The 24,607-nt window shown below is 39.7% G+C and overlaps 1 protein-coding gene across 4 annotated transcripts in view; it reads right to left on the bottom strand.

The window, feature by feature from the left end:
- TAOK3 (TAO kinase 3) overlaps positions 1-24,607 on the bottom strand; it is a 94,084-nt gene that overhangs the window by 35,314 nt on the left and 34,163 nt on the right. For 3 of the 4 annotated variants that reach the window (XM_076353367.1, XM_076353366.1, XM_076353368.1), the window contains 10 exons: positions 17,487-17,585; positions 16,048-16,258; positions 11,916-11,987; positions 10,803-10,904; positions 10,296-10,341; positions 9,251-9,347; positions 5,562-5,675; positions 4,389-4,480; positions 2,266-2,359; positions 730-811 (listed from right to left, as the gene is read on the bottom strand). In XM_076353367.1, the coding sequence (XP_076209482.1) occupies positions 730-811; positions 2,266-2,359; positions 4,389-4,480; positions 5,562-5,675; positions 9,251-9,347; positions 10,296-10,341; positions 10,803-10,904; positions 11,916-11,987; positions 16,048-16,167 (819 nt within the window). In that variant the 5' untranslated portion in view covers positions 16,168-16,258; positions 17,487-17,585. Of the gene's footprint in view, positions 1-729; positions 812-2,265; positions 2,360-4,388; positions 4,481-4,780; positions 4,856-5,561; positions 5,676-9,250; positions 9,348-10,295; positions 10,342-10,802; positions 10,905-11,915; positions 11,988-16,047; positions 16,259-17,486; positions 17,586-24,607 lie in introns of those variants that run through there. The other variant, XM_076353369.1, reaches the window with a different exon arrangement.

The raw sequence follows: 24,607 nt of genomic DNA, 5'->3' as shown, positions 1-24,607 counted from the left end.
CATGGTCACAACTCAGGGCATCCTACTGACAGCACAGTATAGCAGCGAGGCTGGTGAAAATTCCTTCTTCATCAAAGCAGTAGGGAACACGCTCCTAAGTCCTACCTACACAGAAAACTATTGGTTGGAATTCACTTCTGCAGCACGGATTTAACTAACCCAGCTCTGGACCTGTTTGTCCTTGACAATACTTTCAGTTAAAGTATGTACAGCATTGTCTTGGGGGAGGGAAAAAAAAAAACCAGTATTAAATCCTTCTACCTCCCTCCTGCTGACAGGTCCTTCCTTCAGCTAAAAAACCTGTTACTCACACTGCTATCCCATGAGGCTTGCAAGTTCTCTAACACAAATGTAACCCCTGCAGAGCTCTGGGGTATAAGAGGAGCAGGGTGCTGGGCTGCTCCCCAAAATAGCTGTCACTCAACAGTGTAACTGTTTTACCACACAGCCTACCTCTACTTTTCTCCAGTAGTTCAACTCTTGAGCACCATGTTATAAAGAGAATTGTGACTGACATAACAGGCAAAGTCAGGAAACAAAGTTAAACAGCCTAAAATACTCCAGCCTAAAATACTCTTCAGAAGACCCCCCAATCACTATTGATTCAGACGACAGCAAAACCAACAATTTTTTTTTTTGAAAGGGCAAATATTTGTTCACCATCTTTAGAATTATTTTGGTAGACAAACAGATTTTTCCCAAATTTCTGGAAAAGATTTGAAAAATTACCCGTAACAGATCTGTTGATGACGGCCTTTCCTGAGGTATTTTCTGTAAGCAGTAATCAACAAATCCCCTAAAGGAGTCTGACCTGTAAATCAAAAAAAAAAAAGTTCTAAATGAAAAAGAAGCTTAGGATCTGGAATATACACAAGCTTACTAGCGCAAAGCAAAAGAAAAACCTTGACTAATTTGTTCTTAAGTTCTAGGGCAGAGAAATTAACTGGACTTTTCCAAATCCCGAGTAAGTTGATCCCACCAGTTCTTTCAACAGTTTAAGACTGTTGAAACAAACATGGACACACAATTATCCCCCAACCACAAACTGAAAACCAAGCAAGAACTATGTGTACCAGTCACTATTTTCAATTTTACTTCAACTACTTAAAAATAGATGACAATTAAATTACTGGTAACTCCAGAAATGCACTCGTCGTTAGCTGATGAAATGGCTCTCTGCTCTCTAGAAGCTTCCCACCGTTTGTTAACACTGACTCAGTAAAGCACCTTGATACAATGCTCAGTTCAACAAAACTTTAGGCTATATATGAGCTTGTATCACAACTGGGAAGAAGAAAACTGATCTTCTAGGTGCCCTTGAACTCAAAAGCAGCATAAAAGGCACCTTGCTCTCAAAGCCACAGAGAGCAAAGAGGTGACTATAAACAAACTGCTTGCAATCAAGAATACTGATTCTTAACTGTATTCACAAGTTGTCTCTACTCTGCATTGCAAATTCTGCACAGAAGAACATGGGTATCAGCGTGCAGATATGAGACCAAGTTCTTTGAATCTTGAAAAATGGACAAGACAGAGATGATGAAGTAAGGAAACTGAAGTGGAGTGTTTTTGATAAAATGATCAGCAATGAAACAATTATGCGACTTAAATGCCTAGCAGTGTAACTGGGGGAACTTCACACCTCTCCAGGAGCCTTTGTTTCAAGCCATCTGCAGACTCTGCCAAGCATCACTCGACAGCTACGTTCCACTCTTGGGTACAGAGAACAGGAAATGGGGTAACCCCTTTGCTCCCACAGAATAACAAAGCATTCTTGTATGGAAGTTCAGATTCTGGAACAATCCTATAGCATGGGGAGTATTTACTGGCCACAGAGCTCTGATGACTTCTGAAGTCACTCACTGAAAAAAAAAATCTAATTACCTCTATATTCTGTGTACCTCTCCCCTCCCTTTCTCCACATTTCAGCTGCACTACAATGCTAACAATTCTTCCATCAGGGATCTTTCGCAGCTGGAAACTTTGCTGAGCTATGGCTGGCTTAATGCATCCAAGAATATTTTAATTCCTACAGCATCTACAGCCCCATAATTAACACCTCCACACATTTAGATTGTAGCACAGCCAAAGTGACAGAAGGTCAAAATTGAGCCTGCCTACACAGGAGCATTATTTGAGAACGCAGTCAAATCACTACACTGCAACAAACACTTTTCTTGTCAGACTTTAACCATGCAGAGAGTGTCACAGAGCATTTTCAGGGAAACAAACAAAAAAAATATTATCTGGCAATAGCTCTCTTACCATTCATTTGACTGTAACGTAGGGGAATCATTCTGGGCTATGTGATATAAGGCACTCATTGCATTCATGTTGAAAAGTGGAGGCTTCCTTTCAGCTAGAAAGAGAAGAAAAAGGTGTGATAAGGCAGTCTGGAAAGAAAAGGAGAAAGATATGGAAGTATGAACAAGGGTATCGCTGCTGAATCAATAGCTCATTACTGTTGTCATCACATTTAAGCTAATTATTTTAATATTCTAGGTTAGACTAGGACAACCCCTCAAGGAAAGCTGTTACCCAGTTGAAGAGACAATGACGAAATCCAAGGAGAACAGAATGCAAGTTATAAGGAAAAGTTTCCAGTAAATTTTACCTTAACTGCAACATTTCACACCTGACCTGCTATGGTAAAATCAGCAGAAGCTGACTAAAACAGAGCTTAGACATACAGCATGTCAGGGCTAGGAAGTTTATGTATCAATCCCTACAGATCTTTGATGCATTAAGGGAAAAGAGTGGCTGCCTGTTTCATTTGTCATTGGCAGTCACCTGCAAGTGGGACAGTTTGCCAAATTCACTTGCCAGATATGTCGTTAACTCCCTCTAACTAAAATTCTTCCTAGTCCTTGCACCGAGAGGACACCTATCTACAAGCCCCTTACCTTTCAGGAGTGCAGCAGATCTCACACAAAAATTGAGGAAAGCTAGCTTTCACCACCATCTAAGGTCAGTCATGCCAATCAGCCCATGATGCCAGGATTTTAAAGTTCATGTCAGGTCAGAGCAATCACTTGTCCTTGACATGCAGCATGCAAACAAACCACCGCGCTTTCTTTTCTTTAAACACTACTTACTTTCAGCTACACAAGAAACTAAGACATCAACATTCAAAGAAAGCCAAGTGGTGCTCAACAAGAGATTTCCTCCCACTGCTACCTGACCCCATGTTCAGATATGGAATCATGCAAAGGCAAAGCTCAAAGTTTAAAAAAAAAGTTTAATACTTCTCAAAAAGCTAATATCAAAAAAAGCAAACCCATCAACTATGTAAAATGGCTTCGAGGTTCTTGACTGAAAAGCTCCATAGAAATTCTAGTATCAAGACTCAGTGCCTACGTAGGGTAGAGTAGCATAACATCTATTCTACCACTGTGATTTACTCCTTGAAAGGCCATAACTAGTCTAAATTCCACACGAAAAAAATCAGTGGCCACGCGGAAGAACAAAAGTCTAGAACTTCTGATTTTTGCATTCTTTATATCAAAATACAGACTGTGTCAGCAAGGCATTAGCGCTGACACATGAAATACAATGCTGGAAGTTACTAGTCACTTACACCATTACCGTCTCCACATTAGGGTCAACATTTCCTCCCATTCTGCATGTACCCCTCTGTTATCTCATATATATTTCTGCAGATTAAACATTTATAAATAACTTGCCCTCACAATAAGTTCTTGATGTACTGCTGTTAAGTATAATCCATATCAAGAGTATCTTTGAAAAGAATCTACTCGGCACATGCAATGTCAATATTCAAACTTAAAGTGCACACATCTGCTCTGTGTACCTGCTATCACATCTACATCTGCTTCAGGCTGTGTGGATGCGTATCACTTGCCCTTTGCAGTGCAAACCCTTTTCTTCTCATGTAAAGAACCTGTCCACGTTGATTCATGTCACAAACTTTCAGCTGAGATTGAAGATGTTTGTTTCAGAGAGTGGGGAAGTAAGAAGAATTGAAAATTAAATGTTGGTCCCTTCTGACACACAATTCTTAGGACACCAGTTCCCTTGACGTAATAGCTGGAACAACTTTCTCAAAACCCAGCTTGAAAAATACAGAGTAGAAACCATAGTTTCTTCTCATACAAGACTAGAATCCTTTAGTTATTAAGGGAATAACTGAGCAGACCAGATTAACATTACAGCACAGCAGCATTAGTGGCTTGCTCTTGATTTGCCAGTGAGTAGAAGATTTCACCCAACTGTCAGTGCTTTCCAAGTCAGGCTTTTTAAAGAAGAAAAAAAAGAAATGACCCAAACACACAACTTATGAGGAATAAGAATCTTCCATTTTTTCAGGACTTCCTAATAAATATTGCAGACAGTTAATTATTCATCTCAGCTGCCAAGTATTTACTCACCTAACTCAATACACGTGATCCCAAGAGACCAGACATCCACCTTTCCATCATACTGTCCCTCGTCCATAGCAAGGATCACCTCTGGTGCCATCCTACCAACCACAGTGCAAAACATGCGGGTTAGGGGATAACAAATCATGACTCCCAGCACATAGCTTAAAATGAGATGGCTTCGTTATCATCTTCAGCAGCACAGCGGACCAGAACTTAAAAGAGCCAGCATGGAGTCGAGTAAAGCCATGCCGAAATGAAACAATGCTTGCCTGCACTAGCAACTCTTCCAAGAGGCAGTTTAAGAAAGGAAAGTAAATAAGAGGCCAACCTGATCATCTTGCTGTTAGCGCAACATGCTGGCACATGGGAGACCCACACCAATCTCAAAGGCATTGTACCTGCAGGCAGACAGCAAGGGCTGGGAGAGTCCTAAAGGCATCACTTTCACTCTCACCAGAGATGGTGGGTTTTCCATTGGCACACCAGGAGAATTTTCCAGCAGATATATGCAGCCTGTGAGTGTAGCTATGAAAGGAACAGGGAAATCCGGAACAGTGGGGAAATATGGTGGTCCAGGATAAGGGATGAATCGGGGCAGGGGGGAAGAAGCAGCGGGCCCAGCCTGCAAAAATTCAGCCTCTTAACTTTTGTTCTTCAATGATGAAGCAGGCTTCCTGCCAAATGGACTTGTTCAGAGGTTGGGTGATAGGTGACCTCCCATCAATGCCTGGGGCGTCTGCCACAAAATAAGTGGAGCATAAAGCTATGCTGGTCCACTATATTAGAAGTGCCAAGCAACTCAAGTGACCCTTACGCAAGTTTCTTCAAAACAGAATTTAAGCAGCTGTGTGACTTCCAGTCTGCATGGCCAGATTAACAGGATTCCCTTTTTGCATGTGGTTGTCTCAGTTGCATTACCTATGGCAAGTGTTAATAATTTTTAAGCCAATGGCATTACAATAGTCGAAACATTAACTGGTGCCATTTCAAAGTGCTGCACAGCCTATGTCTACTCATGGGCACTAGGAATACATTTCCTGAAGAGCTGGACACAGGGATTTTAAGAAAACTGCTTGGTTAATAAAATTTTTATGACAGATATTATTTTCAGGTTGTGAAACGCTGGAAATGGAAGAGAACAGTCTTATAAAATACTGAAGTACTGCAGGCTTTACTCACCAGTAAGGCGTTCCCACAAAAGAATTGGCAGGGGAGACTATAGATGCAGACCCAAAATCAGCTAGTTTCACTTGACCCGGTTCCGTTAGAAGAATATTTCCAGCTTTAATATCCCTTTAAAAGTAAAAAAGAAAAAGTATATTTCTGGTTACAGTAGAATAACTTTCAAAAATTTACAAACACACAGAAGTCCACTAACTTTTTCTCAATTACACATTCATAAAAACCTGAGAATATTTAGAAGTCTAGTATTACAGAAAGCTAGAGAAGTCAGATACATGGTTTTTTTGGGAACGGAAACCTGGTTGTACCCAAAAAGGGCAGGGGGTGAGGGAAGAGAAGAGAAGAAGAGGAGATGAGCCATGGTTGCAAGGCTGAAGCCCCAAATTGAGAGCCAGGAGATATGTGTCCTAATACCCTGCTGTGACACCTTAAATGATACCAGACATGTTATTTTCATCTTTCAAATGCCCTTGGCTCCCTTATCTCATCCTTCCTACAACTCTCAGATAATTCATACATTTAAGAGATTAACGATAATGACGCTACTGAAATACAAAAGTCACAAGATATATTCAACACCTTTGGCACCGTAAGTTTCTAAATTCCAGCAGTAAGTGGGATAATTTCTAATTAACTGCCCACGAAATGCTGAGAAAGGTTAACTCGATTTGCATATCTTCCAAGATACTTGGTGATGACCCTGTTCAAAGTTTGAGACAGACTTGTCAGTTATAGCCGAAATATTTTTTCCTTCCACCCATCTGACATAAAAGAAGGAGGACTGCTTTAAGAAATTCAGGTCTACTTACACATTGCCAGCTGAAAATCACAATATAGTGAAAGTTCCTTACAACCCTGATACAGCACTTCAATAACAAAGGGAAAATTGCACACCAGGTATGCCACAGATGCCTTTACATGGGCAAAGCTACTTGCTTTTGCAAAAGCAGACCCTCAAAATGAATGGAATATGCGTAAGGGATCCCTGTCAGCCAGGCTGTATACACTATACAGTCTGGAATGTCTCTTTGCCATCTTTTCAAAAAATATCATGTATCTTTACACAAAAAAATGCATCAAGAAAAATATCAGCGTTTCTTATCTGGTGTTCAACTCTTAAGTCCTTAAACACCAAAGCCACTTATCAGTAGTAGTAGACCTCCAACACAAACAAGTCACTGTGTATTGCCAAACACACTCATACTCTGACCCTGTGAAAACTGAGCTAATTAGATTAATGGGAGGGGAAACAAAGCTATCTTGTATTTGCTGCAGAGGAAAAGTATACGCTGAATTATTGTACAACAGTTGAAGCATAATGATTTGTACATCAAATACAAATCCAGTACCACTGTAGACCCAGAGAACAGGCAAGCTGAAAGACCCTTTAAATTTAGCGTGATACAAACACTGGTGAGATGCCTTTGTCTCCGAAGGGCAGCACACAGGACAGGCAAAGCTGGGATAAAGAGAACTACTGAGCTACGATTTTACTTACAGTATTTCAGCAGCAGAGCTGGAGTAAGAACCTCTATTCCCCCATTCCCAGGACAGTACTGCTTCAAAACTAATATTACGGAATTTTTCGCACATGTGCTACTCAAGTACATCCTGACGTCTTCATGTTTTGGGTCTATGCATTTGTCACTTCTGCTGGAGGACAAGTGCTAAAGTTGTCTTCTATGTGCAAGAATGAACACCTCAAAAGAGGCAGCACAGGCTGTCCTCTTTGCTATCATCTCCGCTGCTACCTCCACTGTACAACAATCAACAGAGGACTCAGCAGGCACATTGGGTATCAGCAAACATATTTGCTAACTTAAGTTTGCCTTGTACCTGCAATTAAACAGAAAATAACCTCACCCTTTGCCATCCCATAGCGTGACATTAGAACTAACTGGTAGCAGAGGCGCTCAGGGAGCTCAGGAGGTGTGATTAGCGGCTTGCTCTGTTCCTGCATCTCCACAAGGTGTCCCTCCATTCTAGGTCACACTCGTTTTGCCTTCCTTGCTGTGGGGCAGGGAAACCACAGCTGTCCCAGCTGCCAGCTTTGGTCACTAGCGTTTGCTTTACTTTTCTCAGTGCTACTGGAACTTGCCACAGCAGAGGCGAGCACGGTGTTTTCCTCCAGGTGTGCAGTTCCCCTGTAATTGTGAACATCAGCACAGCACTCCTCATGGCTGAACAACGGAGCTAGGAAATGGCATTCTTTTGCCTCTCCTTTTTAAGATACAACATCTACCAGAAAACTAGAAATCTCTTGTTGGTCCTCTTTTCTGAGAGAGAAGACTTGCCTTCCCATCTCAGAAATTAAAAGGCAGAATACCCCTTGGAAGAAAACCAGCTAGATAGGAAAGACCTGCGTGCTACTTCTAGCAGTAACTTTCCTCATGGCCACTCTCAGTACGCTGCAACAGCAAACTTTTCCCAGTTTGAAAGAGAAATAACCAGCTTTGTTCTTGACATGCAATAAGCACACTAATGGACAGTTCACACAGCTAGTATTAGTAGCTAGTATTCAGTATTGAAACTGCTGAATTTACAACACATTAATTGCACCATGTTAGAAAGTCCTAATGAGTATCGAGAAAAACTAATTCACAATAGTGGCCATACAGGGAGTCATTTACTATAAATAAGAATTCGATGCACTTTGAAAGCACATAAAATATTTCAAAACAGGTATTTTTATGCTCAAATAAGGGCATATATGCAAAGGGTTGATCAAAAATCACCTTATTTTCATAAATTGGCATTCACATTTAAATTAATATCACTTAAATATGATTTAATAACCATGTGTAGATACACCCCAAATAGTTATTTTAACAAGTGACAAATAATTCCTGTCTCTGTAAAAATCCCACACTGTCTCAGCCTCAGATACACTGATTTTCTGTCTCAAGCTTGCCAGTAGATGACAGAGAGGCTTTTAGCCCCATAAGTTAGTCTCAAATCGCCTCAATTCTGATGACTCCCCACTCACATTACACTAATCTAGTTCTCACCCGTTTCACGAGTCCCTGACATATCAGTAGTAGCCAAAATTAGACCAAAAAACCCCATAAAATGAGAACATGCAACACTGTTGACAAATGAGTCAAAAAAATCCAAACTTCTGGAAAATACCACATTATGGAAGACAGATCTTGGAGCTGGCATCCACGAGCAGCCTGTTATAAAATCTTCCTCTGCCTGTGTGCTCTGATTTCTCCTAAAGTAGTTTTACCCTTGACTTACATTTTCATCAACTGATTTCTGAAAGCATAAAGTTTTACTTACTCGTATGTAAAAAATTCTCACAATGTCTAGTCTTAAAAATAGTCTAGCTCTATCACTCCACTTTATTTGGCAAATTTAGGGTGATATTTTCCTATCAGTCAGCCAACATTCAGGCGTATTCTTTGTTACCAAGGTCCGCAGAGAAAAATTGCTAACATGGAAGAGAATTCAGCACTGAATATAGCCACATTAAATTATTTCAACAACAACAACAAAAGCACTCCTTAACAGCCAACAGCTTTTATTTATATGTCAGTACTCCTAATTCCAGGGGAGATAAGTCCATTAGAGAAAATTTTGGTAGAATAAACTTTACCAAAGTTGCTTAAACACAGCAAAGCAATTTTCAGACTCTAGAGTGGAAGATGGAAGGACATGTAAGCAGCACCGAGCTCCAGCCTTACCTGTGAATCTTACAGTGAGAGTGCAGGTAGGCCAGCCCCTGCAAGGCACCGTGGGTGATGGCAGCAATCTCCACTTCCTGAAGTGGTTTCTTGTGAACTACGGGGGAAAAAAAAAAAATATCAAGAAAAACCGTAAGAAGGTAAGTGTAATCTTTTCCTGAGAAAGTGTTTTTAAAGAGAAGGAACCCCACCAATTTTGCCAGCTGTAAGGTGAATACTAGTTTCCTATGGCCTGATGGCCATTAGCAGCTCTGAGTCTATACACAGCCTGTGCATGTATTTCACATCATAGGAAACCACATTTTTCTTCACATTCCTGCTAGGGCCAACAGTTACTGTTAACACCAGGAGATATGTTTGAGTGCAGCTTGCCACATGTATTTGAAATACTCATTTGGTCCTTAGCAAGGAAAACTTGCCACTTTTTTCCCCCCCAAGAGTCAAAAAACAGGAAAATGAGGAATACCAGCTACAAAGAGATGACCCAAAGCACCTTCCATATATCCCTAAATGTGACCAGCATGTGCCTTTGGCTGACCGTATCTTAGATACAAAAGATACAGCCCACAAAGAATACTAGTTTTTGCAAACTTCGGCTTAGATTCCCTACTCCTCTGCGGGTGCTGCTGTTCTAGTTTTGAGGTCATATCAGTATCTTGTTCTATAAAATCATCTGTAATTACTCCTACAAACTGCAAGGCAAGGACAAAGGTGATCTCTGTAGGTTTTTGTTATGGATATTCAGAAAACAGGCAGTCTGCTTCAGTCATCAAGGCGGCACAAATTACAGGAACATAGCTATATACATTTACACCTTCATTTTACAACATATAAACGCGCATGCCAACTATACATCGCACTGGCCTCCTGGGAAAGTATCAGCTTACCCTTGGTATCACAAATACAGGCATTCTACCTACAGAATGGAGTAGTATAGACAGACCGCCTCTATCATCTGCAAAATACCAGTCTGTGAGAAAACAGCCTCCCACTATACTCAGAAGAGGCACTAGCAAAAGAAAATCAAAGACTATATAAAACTTACCCTCTAGCAAATCAGAAGCTGATCCTAAACAGTACTCCATAACCAACTGCAAGAAAAAAGCATGCTTTTTAATAATAGGGTAGATACTCCCCCACAAACAGTTACTACTTGAACGGCTAATAAAGCCTTAAGTTGCAAGCAATGCAATAAGCGATGAACAAAATGAAATGCTCCTAACATTCCAGCAATGTCAAGACATCCTTCATTGTTGTAAAGAAGGTTTAGGCACTGAGAAGTTTGTGGGGAGATATTGTAGAGGATGTTCCATAATAATTGTTTAATCTGCATGAACACAGAGGACTGCCTCAGAGAAGCAGGGATTTGTTCCAATGTCCTAAATATCTATTCCCTTTAAATTACCTGGAAGCTTCTTCAGATGAAAGGGACTACAGGCAGCATGGGACGAATACTGCTGCAGGTAAAGACTCTGCGTGTACTGAATATTTGATTGCTGTACCGTACATTTTCTACTCATGAAGACCTCTAAATGCCACATCATTCACTCACCCATGCCGTATGCTCTTTCAGGTAACAGCCCTTATACTCTATGGTGTTGGGGTGCTTCAGCTGTTGTAGAAACTTGACTTCTTTGATGATATCCTGCCATTTCTAATTAAAAAAAAAAAGCAAAAAGGTATAAATAAATTTCTCTGCTTGAACCCCTACATACTCTCATACACCACACACACTGTAGTACAGCCTGAAAAGCAACCATAAAACTATTTTACAATGTGAAGATGATAAGAGTCATAGTTGCAAAAGCACAACTGTACACAACTGGAGTTGTCTGGATCTCTATTGCATTAAGACCCCCCAAGGCATATTTAAATAGCTTGAGGATTGCATTCCCCCCCCGCCCCCATTTTATCTGCAATATATTTACTTAAAGCATTGCTACTGTTTTGCTTATTGAACTATCCAGTGGTCTCAAACTTAGTAACAAACCCACCTGCCCCAAAACAGACACCACCACCTACAGTATGTGCTACAGATCATAGCAATTAGCTGTTTGCTTCCTTCTGTAACGCAGCACAAGGCAACTGATATTTGGAAGACCTCAGCGCATGTGGGAGACCAACAGGTAAGCAAGGAAAAATGAGTTTAAAACATCCCTGTTTGCTCCTAACACACACATTCTTTACTGCCTATCAACCCACATGAACCAAGTACAAAAGCATCGCAACACAAAGAAATAAGAGGAGCAACTACCAAGCAACAGCTGAAGTGGGACTGATATTCTGAATAGAAGGTCTATGTAATTTTAGATTATAGATCCTGAAAAGTGTTTCAAGTCAGCTATACATTTCAGTTGACACCTCAAAGAGTTGTGGTTATGGCTCCAGTAGCCAGCGTGGTCTTAATGCACTTATTACTGAAATAACCACCCTACAAGCATTCTGAATTCCCATTCACTTCCTTAAACTAAATTATTTGTCAAAATTTGCATAAACTCATTTTCCCTCCACAAACCTCCATGCTTCCTGTGGAAGTGAGCAACAACTACAGCATTAAAAAGCTGGTCTGCTAGTGTCAAATGAAATACGCAGCTAATTTCACTGTTCAGATTTACGTTACGGTTGCAACAGCTTCTGCATGCAGAATTGGCTTTATTCATCTTACCTCATTCGTTTGCTTTCCACTATAGGACATCTTCTTGACTGCCACCACCTCATTAGTGTGGGAATTTGTAGCCTGGAGTAGGAAGAAAGAAACAGATTGGAATCAGTTTCACTTTTTTTCCTCCCCATGGAGTGAGCTGTGCCTTTGGCAACTGCAGGCTTAGATCGCATATAGATCGCATCCTGGCATGCTCTTACACTTCAGAGACATCTTCCTTGAGATAAGATTTACCAGACAACTATCATGACGCTTTTTCCTGACTTTATTTATCTGTCCATATCCACTGTTCCTCCCTCGGCCCTTACTGCACTTGCTACCTGTCTATTGATACAAACCAAGGCGCAACACTGCACCTACTTAGAACATGCAAAATACAGTTTTATTGGAATTGCAGTAAAAACAGTTTTACAGAAACCTTTGGAAAAATGTTTTCCAAAGAGACAAATAAAGAGGTGTATCAAGATCTCTAATTTCATCCAAAAAACCCATACAACATTGATATTCTCAAACAGCTATTTCAATTTCCCGTTTCAAGAAGATGCTTCATTCTGGAATTTATCTCAATTAAAAAAAGCAACCTTCCTTTCACTGCACCATATCTCAGTTGTACAATGAGTATTACTCAGTCAGCAAAATACTACTTTTCTGCAGCCTGTATGACACAGGGATGGTGACCAGAGGCTGAAAACTCAGTTTCAGAAAGAGCTCTACTTGCCTGGATTGGCACTGCCCTCATTTCTGCATGTTAAGGACAGAAAACTTGAAGGTTTTAGTCTTAAAAGAGTTGTTGAAATCCCAGTACCTCCAACCATTTACCATTTTGGGGACAAAAAAATTAATGACAGTTAAAAACTTAGAATACAATAGCAGCTAAATGTGGTAAATCCTTCTTTCAGCTGCTTGAGAGGATGAATGCTATACCTTCAAGTGATGTATTAATGAAAGACATTTCATGATGCATACAGTGACTTCAAAGAAAAACAGTGTCGGGTGAACCAATAGAGCACAGGAATTACACTTAGACTCTTCAGAGCACGCACTCCTCCTCCAATGAGTTACAGAAAGCTAAAACCAAGTAACTTCTGGACAAGGCAAAACCCTTCCTAACCACTCATCATTCTGATTCAGCACATAAAAGATCAAGAGTATTTTACTCAAAAAGATGAGTTAATGCTGGTGTTCTAAACAAATTTCCAACTATTTCTGTCTGTTACATTAATTCCAAGTATCTTCATGCGAGCATGGTATCTCTCATTTCAGCCATAATTTTCTGCCAAATGGCACACTGCCATGTTCTCACAGTTGTGGGTGAAATTCTTGCTGTACCAAGCGCTTGGGATCCTCCTGGCTGAAATAACTTAAAGGGCTGTACAAGCACACTTAAATATCCACTTGCTGAAGTGATTTTGGCCATACTTGTAGATCTTTAGTGAAAAGCTTGGCAGAAAACAAGCACGGTTTGCTTGCAAAACCTCCTTTACACTGCCCTCATCTGCTTTATCGCTTTTCCAGATTTCTAACATGGATATAAGTAGGTTGTTTTTGATGAAAACTATTCTTCTGAAGTTAAGTGCGATATCAACTTAGTTGATTTCAAGTCAAGTTAGCATCAACTTTAAAACCTTGTGAGAAGTGACGTATTTTTTCTTAGCCTTGTGTTATATGAAGTATCATTTCTTTCAAGCAAGAAAAGAAATTTCAAATTATCTTGCCAAACCTTGGCAGTAATATACTGGAAAAAAACCAGCTTGCAAAAATTGGGCATAATTGAAGTTTGTAATCATAAATGATTAAAAGAATAATAATATTAATCCACTATAAACAACAGTGACAAGACACAGATCGATGTATTTGCCGTTTGTAGCAGTGTCAGTACCAATTTAAATAAAAGTCAAAGAGATGCAGCACAGCATAACAATCCATGCCCCCTTTTTATGTATCTGAAGTCTCTTCCCCATTCTTTTGGAATATTTAGAAAGCCCCATTCTTCAAAGGTTTTTTGACCTATTCTTTTTGATACCAAGCACGTCAGGATCCCTGGAATCTTGCCATGACAATCCGAGATCTTATTCTCAGCCCCTGCCTTACTCCAATATGCATAAGAGTCACTATGTAAGACATGCTACAAAAGCTTTTAAAAAGGAGGAAGAACAAAACAAGGATGCACAGCATCCCCTGCATGGTAGGGAAAAGCTCTAGCATGACCCATACAAAGCAGGGTATAGCCAGAGGCCTTCCTCCGGCAAACGGATGGACCCTGGGCTATTGTGCACGAAAAGTGCGAACAGGTGAGTTCCTGCTTGCAGACAGCAGGACAAGGCAAAGACTCCAAAGAACAATTTACTGGATGCCAAGTGCTTCATGCAACAGGAAGGAAAGCCTAAGTTTCAAACAGTGGCAAAGAAGCGCAGATGTATCACAGTTACTATGTTACTACAGTAATATTACTACAGGCACGACTGCAATCACCGTCAAGCTTGGAGGATGCAGCTGCTTCTAGGATATTGCAAGAAGCTGCAGTCTGGCTAAATTCTCCAATGTTTGTAAAGTGCAGACCAGTTAAATAAAGCATCCAGGGAAAGGAGGAAGAGAAGCATCGGGGAATTGCAAGTCTTTTACCTAACCATAGTGACATCTCAGTTGTAAGCCTGCTTGGTAGATTAGATCTCTAACACTCCTCACCCTCTTTCGCTGGAAGTATGAGGAACTTCCGAACCCCAGAGCTGAATGATAAAGGTGGCACCTTCACTACTTCATCTGCTCTAAAGCATGCCATGCGTCCTTTCCCCTTAGTTTTGAAATACACTGGGTAGGACCTCCCTACTCCCATCTAAAAAAAATGCTTGCTCTTCTTATGAAGTGGATCAACACGCACTTTAAGTTTTATGGCCTCACCCTCTTACACACGTAGTACATTTAATAGTATACTTCCACCGACCTGTCACTTACCCCAACATCTAGAAGTGCCTGTACCACTTGTTGACAATCCCCATGGCAGAAACTCCCCTGTATCATTACTACCAGATTATACACCGAGGAATTATATTATATACATGCCCTGCTTATCTGACAAAATATCAGGCTCCTCTCCTGTTCTAACAACAGTTCCACCAACACCTCCATCACTGTAGACAACTATAAACAGTGAATTGGAGTGCTTGCAAATAATTCAACGCCAGGTTCTGGAGTTACAGGTGTAAGGGTACTTATCTAAATACTTTAATGTCTGATAGTCAGAAATCTCAGTTCTAGTGAACTTGATCTTCTGGAGTGGCAGGCCATGCTACCAAGCAGCTTTAATGTGTCTTTGACTGATTTTTTCATAGTGAATTCTATTTTAGTTTCACTGATAGTGACTGGATTATAATTATTTCCAAATCCAGTATTTTGGATTGGCTTTGTTTGATATTAATTGTAAAAGCACTAGTCTTCTCACTTTCCAGATTAAATTCTCTTGGCTCTATCGATTAACGCAATACATCCTTCCCACTTGAATTCCCATTCCTCTTAAGAATTTCTCTTTGCTTTTACCATGTAAGGATTTGCTATTTAAGATAGTATATTGAGACGAACATGGGGACAAGGAGGGTGGCAAAACAAAATTAAATTTCAAATATATCATTAACTCCTAAATTATCAGAGCAGCAGAGAAATCATTCAAAAGCCTGAATGCAATTTGATGCAACTTCCACAGTATCTTTACCCAAGCAGCCACAATACCAATTCATTAACAAAGTAGCTTTTAACTCCAAATGCATTTTGAATCATTAATTCACTCAATCTATTAATTTGCAGTGATTTACAAGCATATGGGCGCCAAGTAGAGTATCTTGAAATTCCAGTTTGGCAAATTCATTTCCAACTGTTTAAATTCAACTTTCAGCATCAGACAGCACAAGATAACCTACCTGAATGGTTGGGTGCACTATTAAGACTATAGTCAACTGCTACTATAAGTACAGCTGTAACAGTAAAGAGCTCAGGAGTGCTCTGGAAACACTTATTTTTGAGATGTGTTATGAGAAAGCACTAAGGGCTCAAAGAACACTCACTTTTACAGATGCTGAAAATCTGTAAAATGTCACTTAAAATGGTTCTGTTTTCCAAAAAGGAGGTAAAGAACTATACTTACAAAGTAAACTGCTCCAAAACTTCCATGTCCAATTTCATGTAAACCCACAAATATTTCTTCAGGATCATCTTTGTAGAACAGGTCAGCTATTTCTGGGTCCTTTGGCACCCCTTTGCGCATGTTGAACAGTGTTATGAACTAGTTCGCGCTTTCAATTCCCAATCAATTTCTTCCTTCATCGACAAAGTAGTTTGTAGACAGCATTCAGCACCTGGTGAAAGAGTTCATCTTTAATCTGTTTCCTTTACGCATGTTTCTGTTCTCGCTTCTCTGACAGCAAAATAAGAGGAAACTTTCAGGAGCAATAGACTTCACTATCGTTTCCTTCAGCTAATTCTTTTTAACTATTAGTCCAATTTAGATACAGAGATTAAAATGCATTCAGAGTACAACAGCTTCTTATCTCATACAGGAAGCAAGTGCTGCAGTTACACTAAAGTCCACTTGAAGACAAGAGTCCTGTTGCTATGCAAAACATCCCGTGATATGAGTGTGTTATTCTTCATGCTGGTCTCCTAATGTGTTAGTTTTCAGACTATCACCATTGTTCCTCCTACTTTTCTCTGCTGTTTGTTTGCTTTGTTTCTCTACTCCCACTTGCCAGCTGGTGCTAGTAGAAAAGTTAGCTTCTATTCCACAGAAACACTTCATAATCATATGATTTTTATTTATTCAGTGCTATAAGACAGCTAGTGCTACTGGATTGTGATGGCTCCCAGGTCACAGAATTGCTTTTGAAAAATCCTCGACTCCATCATGTAAGGCAGATCTTTACCTCCTTAACATCTTTCTTTAGCATAAGCATATAATTAGACAGCACAGAACTGAGCTGCACTGAAATGAAGATTTTAAATATTCATCCCAAAAATTTTATTTCTGGAAAAAAGAAACATCGGAAAGTTTCACATTTCCTATCAAAACATTCTGAAAAATCTGCATTGGTTCATTAGACGCTGGTGTGCAAAGCAATGACAGATGCCTCTACCCCACTGCTTTGACTTCTGAAACCCAGCAGATTATCTGCAGGTCAGTCAACCAGAGTAGTCTCTAACAGTCTGGAGCAAGTCTCAAAACTACTTCCAGATACGTAGTTCAGCACCTCATTTATTGAGACCACATCTTCTCTGTGCATAAAAGAAAAAGACTTCTGAAAACATACACTAAAATTTTCAGCCTACCTCATGATATAAACCAGCGTAACATTTAAAGAGAGATTAGCTGAAATTTAGCAATCGGATAAAATTAAAACTAAAACACACATAAAAGGCTTTAGAAGGTTTCAGACTGCAAGTGCCATCCAGATGGAACGATGAAAGCAGAGCGTTATTTTGGTCTGGGGCTGAGACAGTCCCCTTGGCTTAGGATGATAAGTAATGGAGCAACAAGCACAACAAACTGTGGTTCATTAGAGGTGCACACAGTACTGTGCTGGAGCGTACCTGGGTAACTGTGGCACAAAGCATGCTCTGTGGCTCAGATTCCTTTCAGCAGCATCGTCCCGTGCTCTCGTCCCCCCAGACTCTATGTGCTCTCTTGTTCTGCAAAGGAAAACAAATATCAGTATTTACAAAAAATATTTTAAGTTTTAGACCTTATTCTATACACAAAAATAGTACATCTAGAAAAGACCACTGACTATCAAGGCATCATTTGAAAGCACAGTTAAAAGGAGTACTGGCTGTAAACGTTAATGGTGTCTTTTTTTTTTTTTGCAAGACTTCAAAGAAAGTCCTAGGTACTAGTAAGCCAAACATTGTTGGATTCCACTGGGGAGAGAATGAACAATGAAAAGATCAAAAAAAAGGAGGGCAACCAGTTAGAAAATCAGCTGAAATCAGGTCTAGATTGCTCACAGTTAAGGATGCAACAGTCACTCATTCCTACCGGTGCAGCAACACCCCCAAACAGCCACAGCCGTCCTCTCAGTGGAGTCAAACATGCTGAGAGCTTGAAATTACCTTGCCCTCATAGAAAAGGTTATGGTGTAGCTACATCCACAGGAAAAGTGCTTCACAAGTCAGGCATACTGCAATAGTTATATTGCCAAAATCTGAATTAATATGTACCTGAATTAATGACAAACAAGCTAACTAATCTTCTCATTTATTAGGAAAAAACAGATGAGCAGAAGTCTTTCTGCTAGTAGCTAACATTACCAAAAATGATATTTTTGTCTACTGTTCTCAACACAGGACAATACTACTGAGCTGTTAACAAGCTATTTGAAGAGCTCTAGAAAAAGGATCTGTAATATTTAGTTAAAAAAAAAAAAATGCCAAGAACAAACTAATGACAAAAGCCAGATGAATGAAATGATTATTCATTCTCAGCTGATTGGCCTCACCCAAAGGTGCTATATTTACTACAAGCCTGCAGACAGGGGCAAAGAATGCAGTATTTCAGGTCTGGCATTCTTCAGCCAAGTGAAAAATCCATTTGGCTTTAGAACAATAAAAACAAACTGAGGAAGAAAACAATTTATCCATCTCTAGTCAAATGAACTTCTCTGCCATTAACAAAATCTGTGCAGCTCTAATATTCAAGGATAAATTAGTATTTAAAATGGGAGACTAAATGTCAATACTTAAAGGTGAGCCCTAAGTAATAATGTCATTCTCCAATTGGGTCAGACATCTATAGCGAGGGCTTACAATAAGTAAATCCTTTCAGCAGGACTATTATTTTCCAGTAATGATTATCAGAAAAACTTAGGATGGAAAGTGTATGAAGTGTAGCTTGAGTCCTGTTTATTTGAACATGATCACCAACTGCTCCATACGATCCCATAGTGCCTGCAGTGCCTCTTGGTACAGACATTGAGAATCCTTTGCATGACCACTTTACAGCACTAGATACGCAATTCAGGCATGGGAGAGTGTAAGACAGAAAAGATACAAGTGACACCACTTTGAGGTAAGCTGGCAAGGTCACAAATCCTTAATATTACAACTCTCTTCTAGACACATGAAGACTGAAATAAAGATGGTTTAAACAATAGCAAAGCATTATGGGAGTTGAATGCCATTAGCAGAAAAACTCAAGTTCAAGGTATGGTCAATTTAAGCAAGTTCTTTCAGTTACCAAACTACTGAATTAACACACGAAGAAACAATTTCTACTAGAAGCCCGATTTTTACTCTTCACCCTTCAAAAAGCACACCTAAAGCAGCGTTTGAGACTCTGCATGTTCTGAACACCTCGAATGAAAACAGCATTAATCATACCGGTGGTGACTTATGGAAGTGTAAGTGACTCAGGATTTTCAGAGTTTGTGAGATCAGCATTTTCTTCAGAGAAGGCCATTTGGAGATGCCTCAAACTGCCTACCTAGAAATTAAAACTCTCAATCAACAGATACTAGCGAAAAATCCCTGCCTTGGAGGAAAAACTGCCTGTGCCCCATTTCTGAAATACTGTAAGGGCTAGAAAGGTAGAATGAATTCTTGAGAGTAAATTCAGCATCAGAAATGACACTAAGAAAAACATTTAAAAGATTCTCTAAGAAAAAATTCTCTAATGAAGATTACAGAACATATTATGAAAACTGGAAAGAAAATTGTTTTTTAAAGGCCTATGACTATTCCAGCTACAACTGGGAAACCAGTGTTACGTTGGACACATCTATATGGCAATGTCTCTGTTTCCCAGTAATGTCACAGGAAGAGGAAAGCAAAATCACTAGTTACTTTAAAATTTTGTTCTTTATGGGAAATGCGCCAGGCAACCTGTGGCCTGCCCAGCACAGCAGTGCCCAAAGTGAGAGTGAAATGCTGAAGAACTGCATTGAAAACTGCAAGTGCAAGACGATTATGTTCTTAAACCAACGAAGCAACTCCGCTTAGAGCAGTTTGCTGTACTACACCCCTCCTCTCCCACCCTTCAAACACAGAAACTCAGGAACGCAATCCAGCCAAAGTGAACCCCTCTCAATGGAGGGGGTTAGTTACTGCTGTAGTTCTGGTCCACTGCCATCTTATAGTGTTTCAAGGATTGTCCACTCCTCACTCACGCTAAATGGCACAATAACCTGGTGCTTTTAGTGGCTGGGGCAAGACGACAGCAGGTCTTATCATGGAGTTTCACCAGAAAACTATGGTAGAGAGTATGGGAACAGTCAGGCCAGGAAGCAGATAGCAGCATGCTACTGTCTATGAACAAGGAATAATAAACTACTGGTGCATCCGGCAGACTACTCAGACTGGACCCTGGATAATGCTGTAACGAGTCTCACTACAGCAAACAAGGTGGTTTGTTTTGGTTTTTTTTTCCCCAACAGTTTAAAGAAAAGCAAAGTTTCCTCAATCATAAGCAACCCTCCCATTTAAAAAGCATGCATTACTGCTTTTGCTACATAAGTGTGCACAAAAATTCTCTTGCTACCAATTATGACTTTCAGGCGCTATATTAATAACAACGGGAAACTCCTTGACCTGAATATAAATGAAGCAATAAAACTAACTGGGAGTGCCTTTAAGAAAGGCTAAACTACCCACATTTCCAAATATTCCATGGATCTAAAACTATGTCCTTGTACAAGAAGATAGTTATACTTGAGCACTCAAACTCTAACTGCTAACGAGATGTCTTCACAGAGCATGGTATCAGAAGTTAAGATATTTACTTCTTTCTTTGCCAAGTTCACTAAACAACCGGCAACCTGCCCAGCATCCTTAGCTCATAGCACATTCAATACACCCTATAAGCATCCCAATTTCAACACTCCAATAAAGTGCAAGCGTGTGGCTTGTTAAACACAGTTTGAATCGCGTCTCACAATAATACATGCTCCTTTCAATGTGTACAGAAACATATAAAATTTAGTTCTTAACTACACCACGGTACTTCCAAAAACAAGGACAAAGTTTTCCACTCCAAGCAGAAAAACAAACTACAGGAAACAGGGTGGAACAGCAGCAGATTCCACTCATAGGAGCAACGTGACATGGCTCATGCATTCATTTTAGATGAGTATTTTGGGGGGAATAATTTTACACCAGAATTCTTTTTCCAAGAATGACAAACACACAGAGTCCCCTTTCTTCATTTCAGTCTCTACAAAATCTCCAAAAATCTGGAAGACAACATTAAGAAGGAAATTCTCAGATAAAGTCAGCCGATAAAAACTGTCCCGAATAAGAAGCCTTTTGAGCTCAAAGTAGGCACATGCTCAAGTTCCACTGCAGTCCTCACACATAAACTTATATTGTTTGTTTGATTTTGGTTTTGGGTTTTTTTGTTTTAAGAAGTAGGAGCTTTTTTCCTTCCCTTTAATTGCTACATATGGCTAGCTAGCAAAACCATACACAAACACTTCATCCAGTGCTTTTGCAGCTAATTCCCTCACGTGCAGACCATGATCTAGGATGAACAGTCCATTACTGCACAGAAACAGGTACTTCAGCTTTTTGAGAAAGACTCTTAAACCTCCATGTTTTAAGCTTTTCAGTGCCATTTCTTTGATTGTTAAGAATTACTTTTCCAGCTAACATTATGTAACTGAAAGCAACATACATGTTTTTTCCTAGTATATTAGCACTTAGTTTATTTTAATGCTTAAAACAGTCAGATACACGTATCTGGTATATAAACTCAAGCTACTTACAAGTTTGCTGACAGTGTATACAAAAAGCAACTGTGCTACAGCCTTTGTTTGCTTAAATTAATCACCGATTCCAAGATACTCAGAAAAGACTTCACTTTGGTCTACAAGCAGCAAGTCCTCTCACGTCCTTTCTGCAAATTTCTAAGAAGCCAAATGATCCAATTTGTACGTAACAGAAATGGAAGGTACCCAGCGACCTTTGGTAGCAAAGAAAAATATTTTTGAGCCTTTGAAAATGCTCTGCAGGTATCAGTACAGCGCTCCCTGAGGGCAGGGGGACAAGGTTCAGGAATCAGGACACAGTCTGCTAAGAAAGCTGGATAATGTAACCAGAATATAAGCACAAAAGGTGCCTAGTCATATAATTAGCAGCTGAGACTCATACGCTACTTCCTCAAATACTACCTTTTTTGCTCTGCTTTTCAAAGAAATAACTTCCCAGAACATTCAAGTCAATTACATGCATCATTTTTATTAACATTTGCGTAATATTTGGATGCAATCACAGCTCTTCGCTACCTACAACTTCTAAAAAGAACTGCAAGAATTTTTCTTTGCCAAGTACTCAGCTCAGCAATCCACTTCAAATATCATCCTGACACATACATACTTTGATTCAGTATTCTCCAGTGCTCACGCGTGCATTGGGTCATTTAGGGTTAACAAGAACACTCATGCTAATAAAACCCCTGAATCAGAACTTTACTGACTAAGGTGATCATTGTGCACAGTGCCCCCGGGATATGAAATTAAACTAATAACTTGCAGGTCTTATTGTAGATACATACCTTCATTGAAGCAACATTTTTCCTGATTACGAGCAATAGTTTCAAAGGAAACATTGTTCCATTTGCACCTCCTCTATAACTAGTATTTGTGTATCAAGAATAAGACAATAAACTTATTAAAAAAATAAAAACGTAAAACCAGTGGGCTAAAGTCAAGAAACAAACAATTAGTTTTAGTTATAGGGAACATTTCAACAAGTATGAAGTCAAGCAACATGCCAGCCTTCCAAAGGAAACAGCACCAGTCACGTTCACTGGAAATCCTCCTGGCAAAGACACACCAGCTGCTGCAGGAAGTTTAGGGATATAAGACATGGCAGAACGCAAATGCATCAAAAAACTTCTATAGATTGCCCTTCTCCTCGCTCTCCAAAAAGACCTTACAGCTGATGTATGAAGTTTCAATAATTGCAGAATGATGATTAGTCACTGAAGTGAGGAAGTGAGCACCTATGATACTGATCTATTTTGACCTGCAGTCAGATAGTAACGATAATCCTCAAAAAAAAAAATCATTTATGTTCTCGTATATGAACATACTACAGAAAAGCATGATATACGAGGTAAAAAATTACACTGATTCTCTAATTTTCCTAAAAGTAACATTACTCAGAATTGTGCTGTGGAGATACCCTGGGAGCTAAACACAACACACAGGAATCCAGTGATCACAGGACAAATGCACACAGCAGCGTGCACCATAAACAGTCGCAACCGTTGATACCCCAGATTCTGACACCGTGTTAACGTTCCAGCAAGTTTAGCCATCCCTTCTGGACATAAGCAGTATCACAGGTTAGCAGAAACCAGAGGTAACAGTTATTCTGAAGGCAACACCCTCTTCCAAAGTGCCATCTTCTCTCTGCACCTGATCCAAAGCTCACGACCTAATGAACGTTTCCATGAAGGCCAGCATTATTGGTCCTACTGCAATTTGCTTCATGAAACTCTCTACACGGAATTTTCAAACCTGTGAAATAACATGCTTAGTTTTAGTTTTTGCTTTTCACGTTTTCATCCAATGGTTGAAATAGACATACATCTAACATACTTCTGATACACTCATTTAGGTCAATACATAGTCCTTAATCTCACACCTAGTTTTGAGCACTGTGTAGCCCTTCTGAATAAATCCAGTTTAAGAAGGGTATCTGTAATTTTTCTCTATAGTAACCACCCCTTCATACCCAAAAACTTCTGTGAAAGTGGGTAAAGAAATCTGACAACCAAGGTGGCTTTTCCAGTAACATGTTCCTATAGACCATTTTGTGACAATGGAGCCTTTTTTCCCCCGGATGCATAACAGAGAACACCACTTATTTACTAAGGACTTTATACAACTCTAGTATTTTCATTACCTATGAAGCAGAAATATTTACAACATTATCTGCTATGTTCACAGTACAGGAACAGTAGAAACAGAAGGAAATGCGGTGTCAGACAGCATTCCAGCTCAAAATTCACATGCCTCTTTTTAGACAGGTTCCCCAACAGAGCCTCAAAACTACTGCCAGGAACAGCCCTGCTCTGCTACTGTACATAAAGCAAAAGTTGAGGGGGTTGTTTTTGTGGGGTTTTTTTTTTCCTCTTCAAGGAACCTAGGAACGTCTGTAACAAAGTTAGTATCACGCAGCCTTTCCCCAATACCCACATAGCTCAAAATTCAGCCAATGACTTTAAAAGACATATGCTTTTGACTATCCTGCTGCAGATGTTTTAGTGCTTTGAAAATTTTGCAGCCCCCCCCCCCCCCCCAAAAAAAAAACCACAAAACACACGATGTTTTAATGACAAAGTTGTGAGGAAACTATGAATGAGTTAAACTCAGGTGATTAGCCCAACTGGGAGAGTCATCAAAAGTAGCAAACAAGAGCTGGCACCTCCCAAATCTTGTCTGCAAGTGGAATTTTAAGAATGAACTGAAATAAAAGGTATGATAGCATTTTTTAGTACCTGGACATTCATCTCTTACAGGCAAGAGGCAAGCCCTTTACCTTCTCTCTGCTTTGCTAAATATCTATACTTGTAGTAACCCGAGATCATGGGTAGAATATTTGGAAAAAAACCCACCTTTAAAATCTACGATACTATATAAATAAATAAAAAAACCCCTCCAAAACCAAATGAAAAGCCTGGGCTTTATTTAAAAAGTCAAACAGCATCATTCTTC

Source organism: Aptenodytes patagonicus, chromosome 15 (genome assembly GCF_965638725.1).
Source record: "Aptenodytes patagonicus chromosome 15, bAptPat1.pri.cur, whole genome shotgun sequence".
NCBI classification, from domain to species: domain Eukaryota; kingdom Metazoa; phylum Chordata; class Aves; order Sphenisciformes; family Spheniscidae; genus Aptenodytes; species Aptenodytes patagonicus.
Note: the sequence above shows the minus strand (reverse complement) of the source record. Positions and strands in the feature narration are given on the sequence as shown.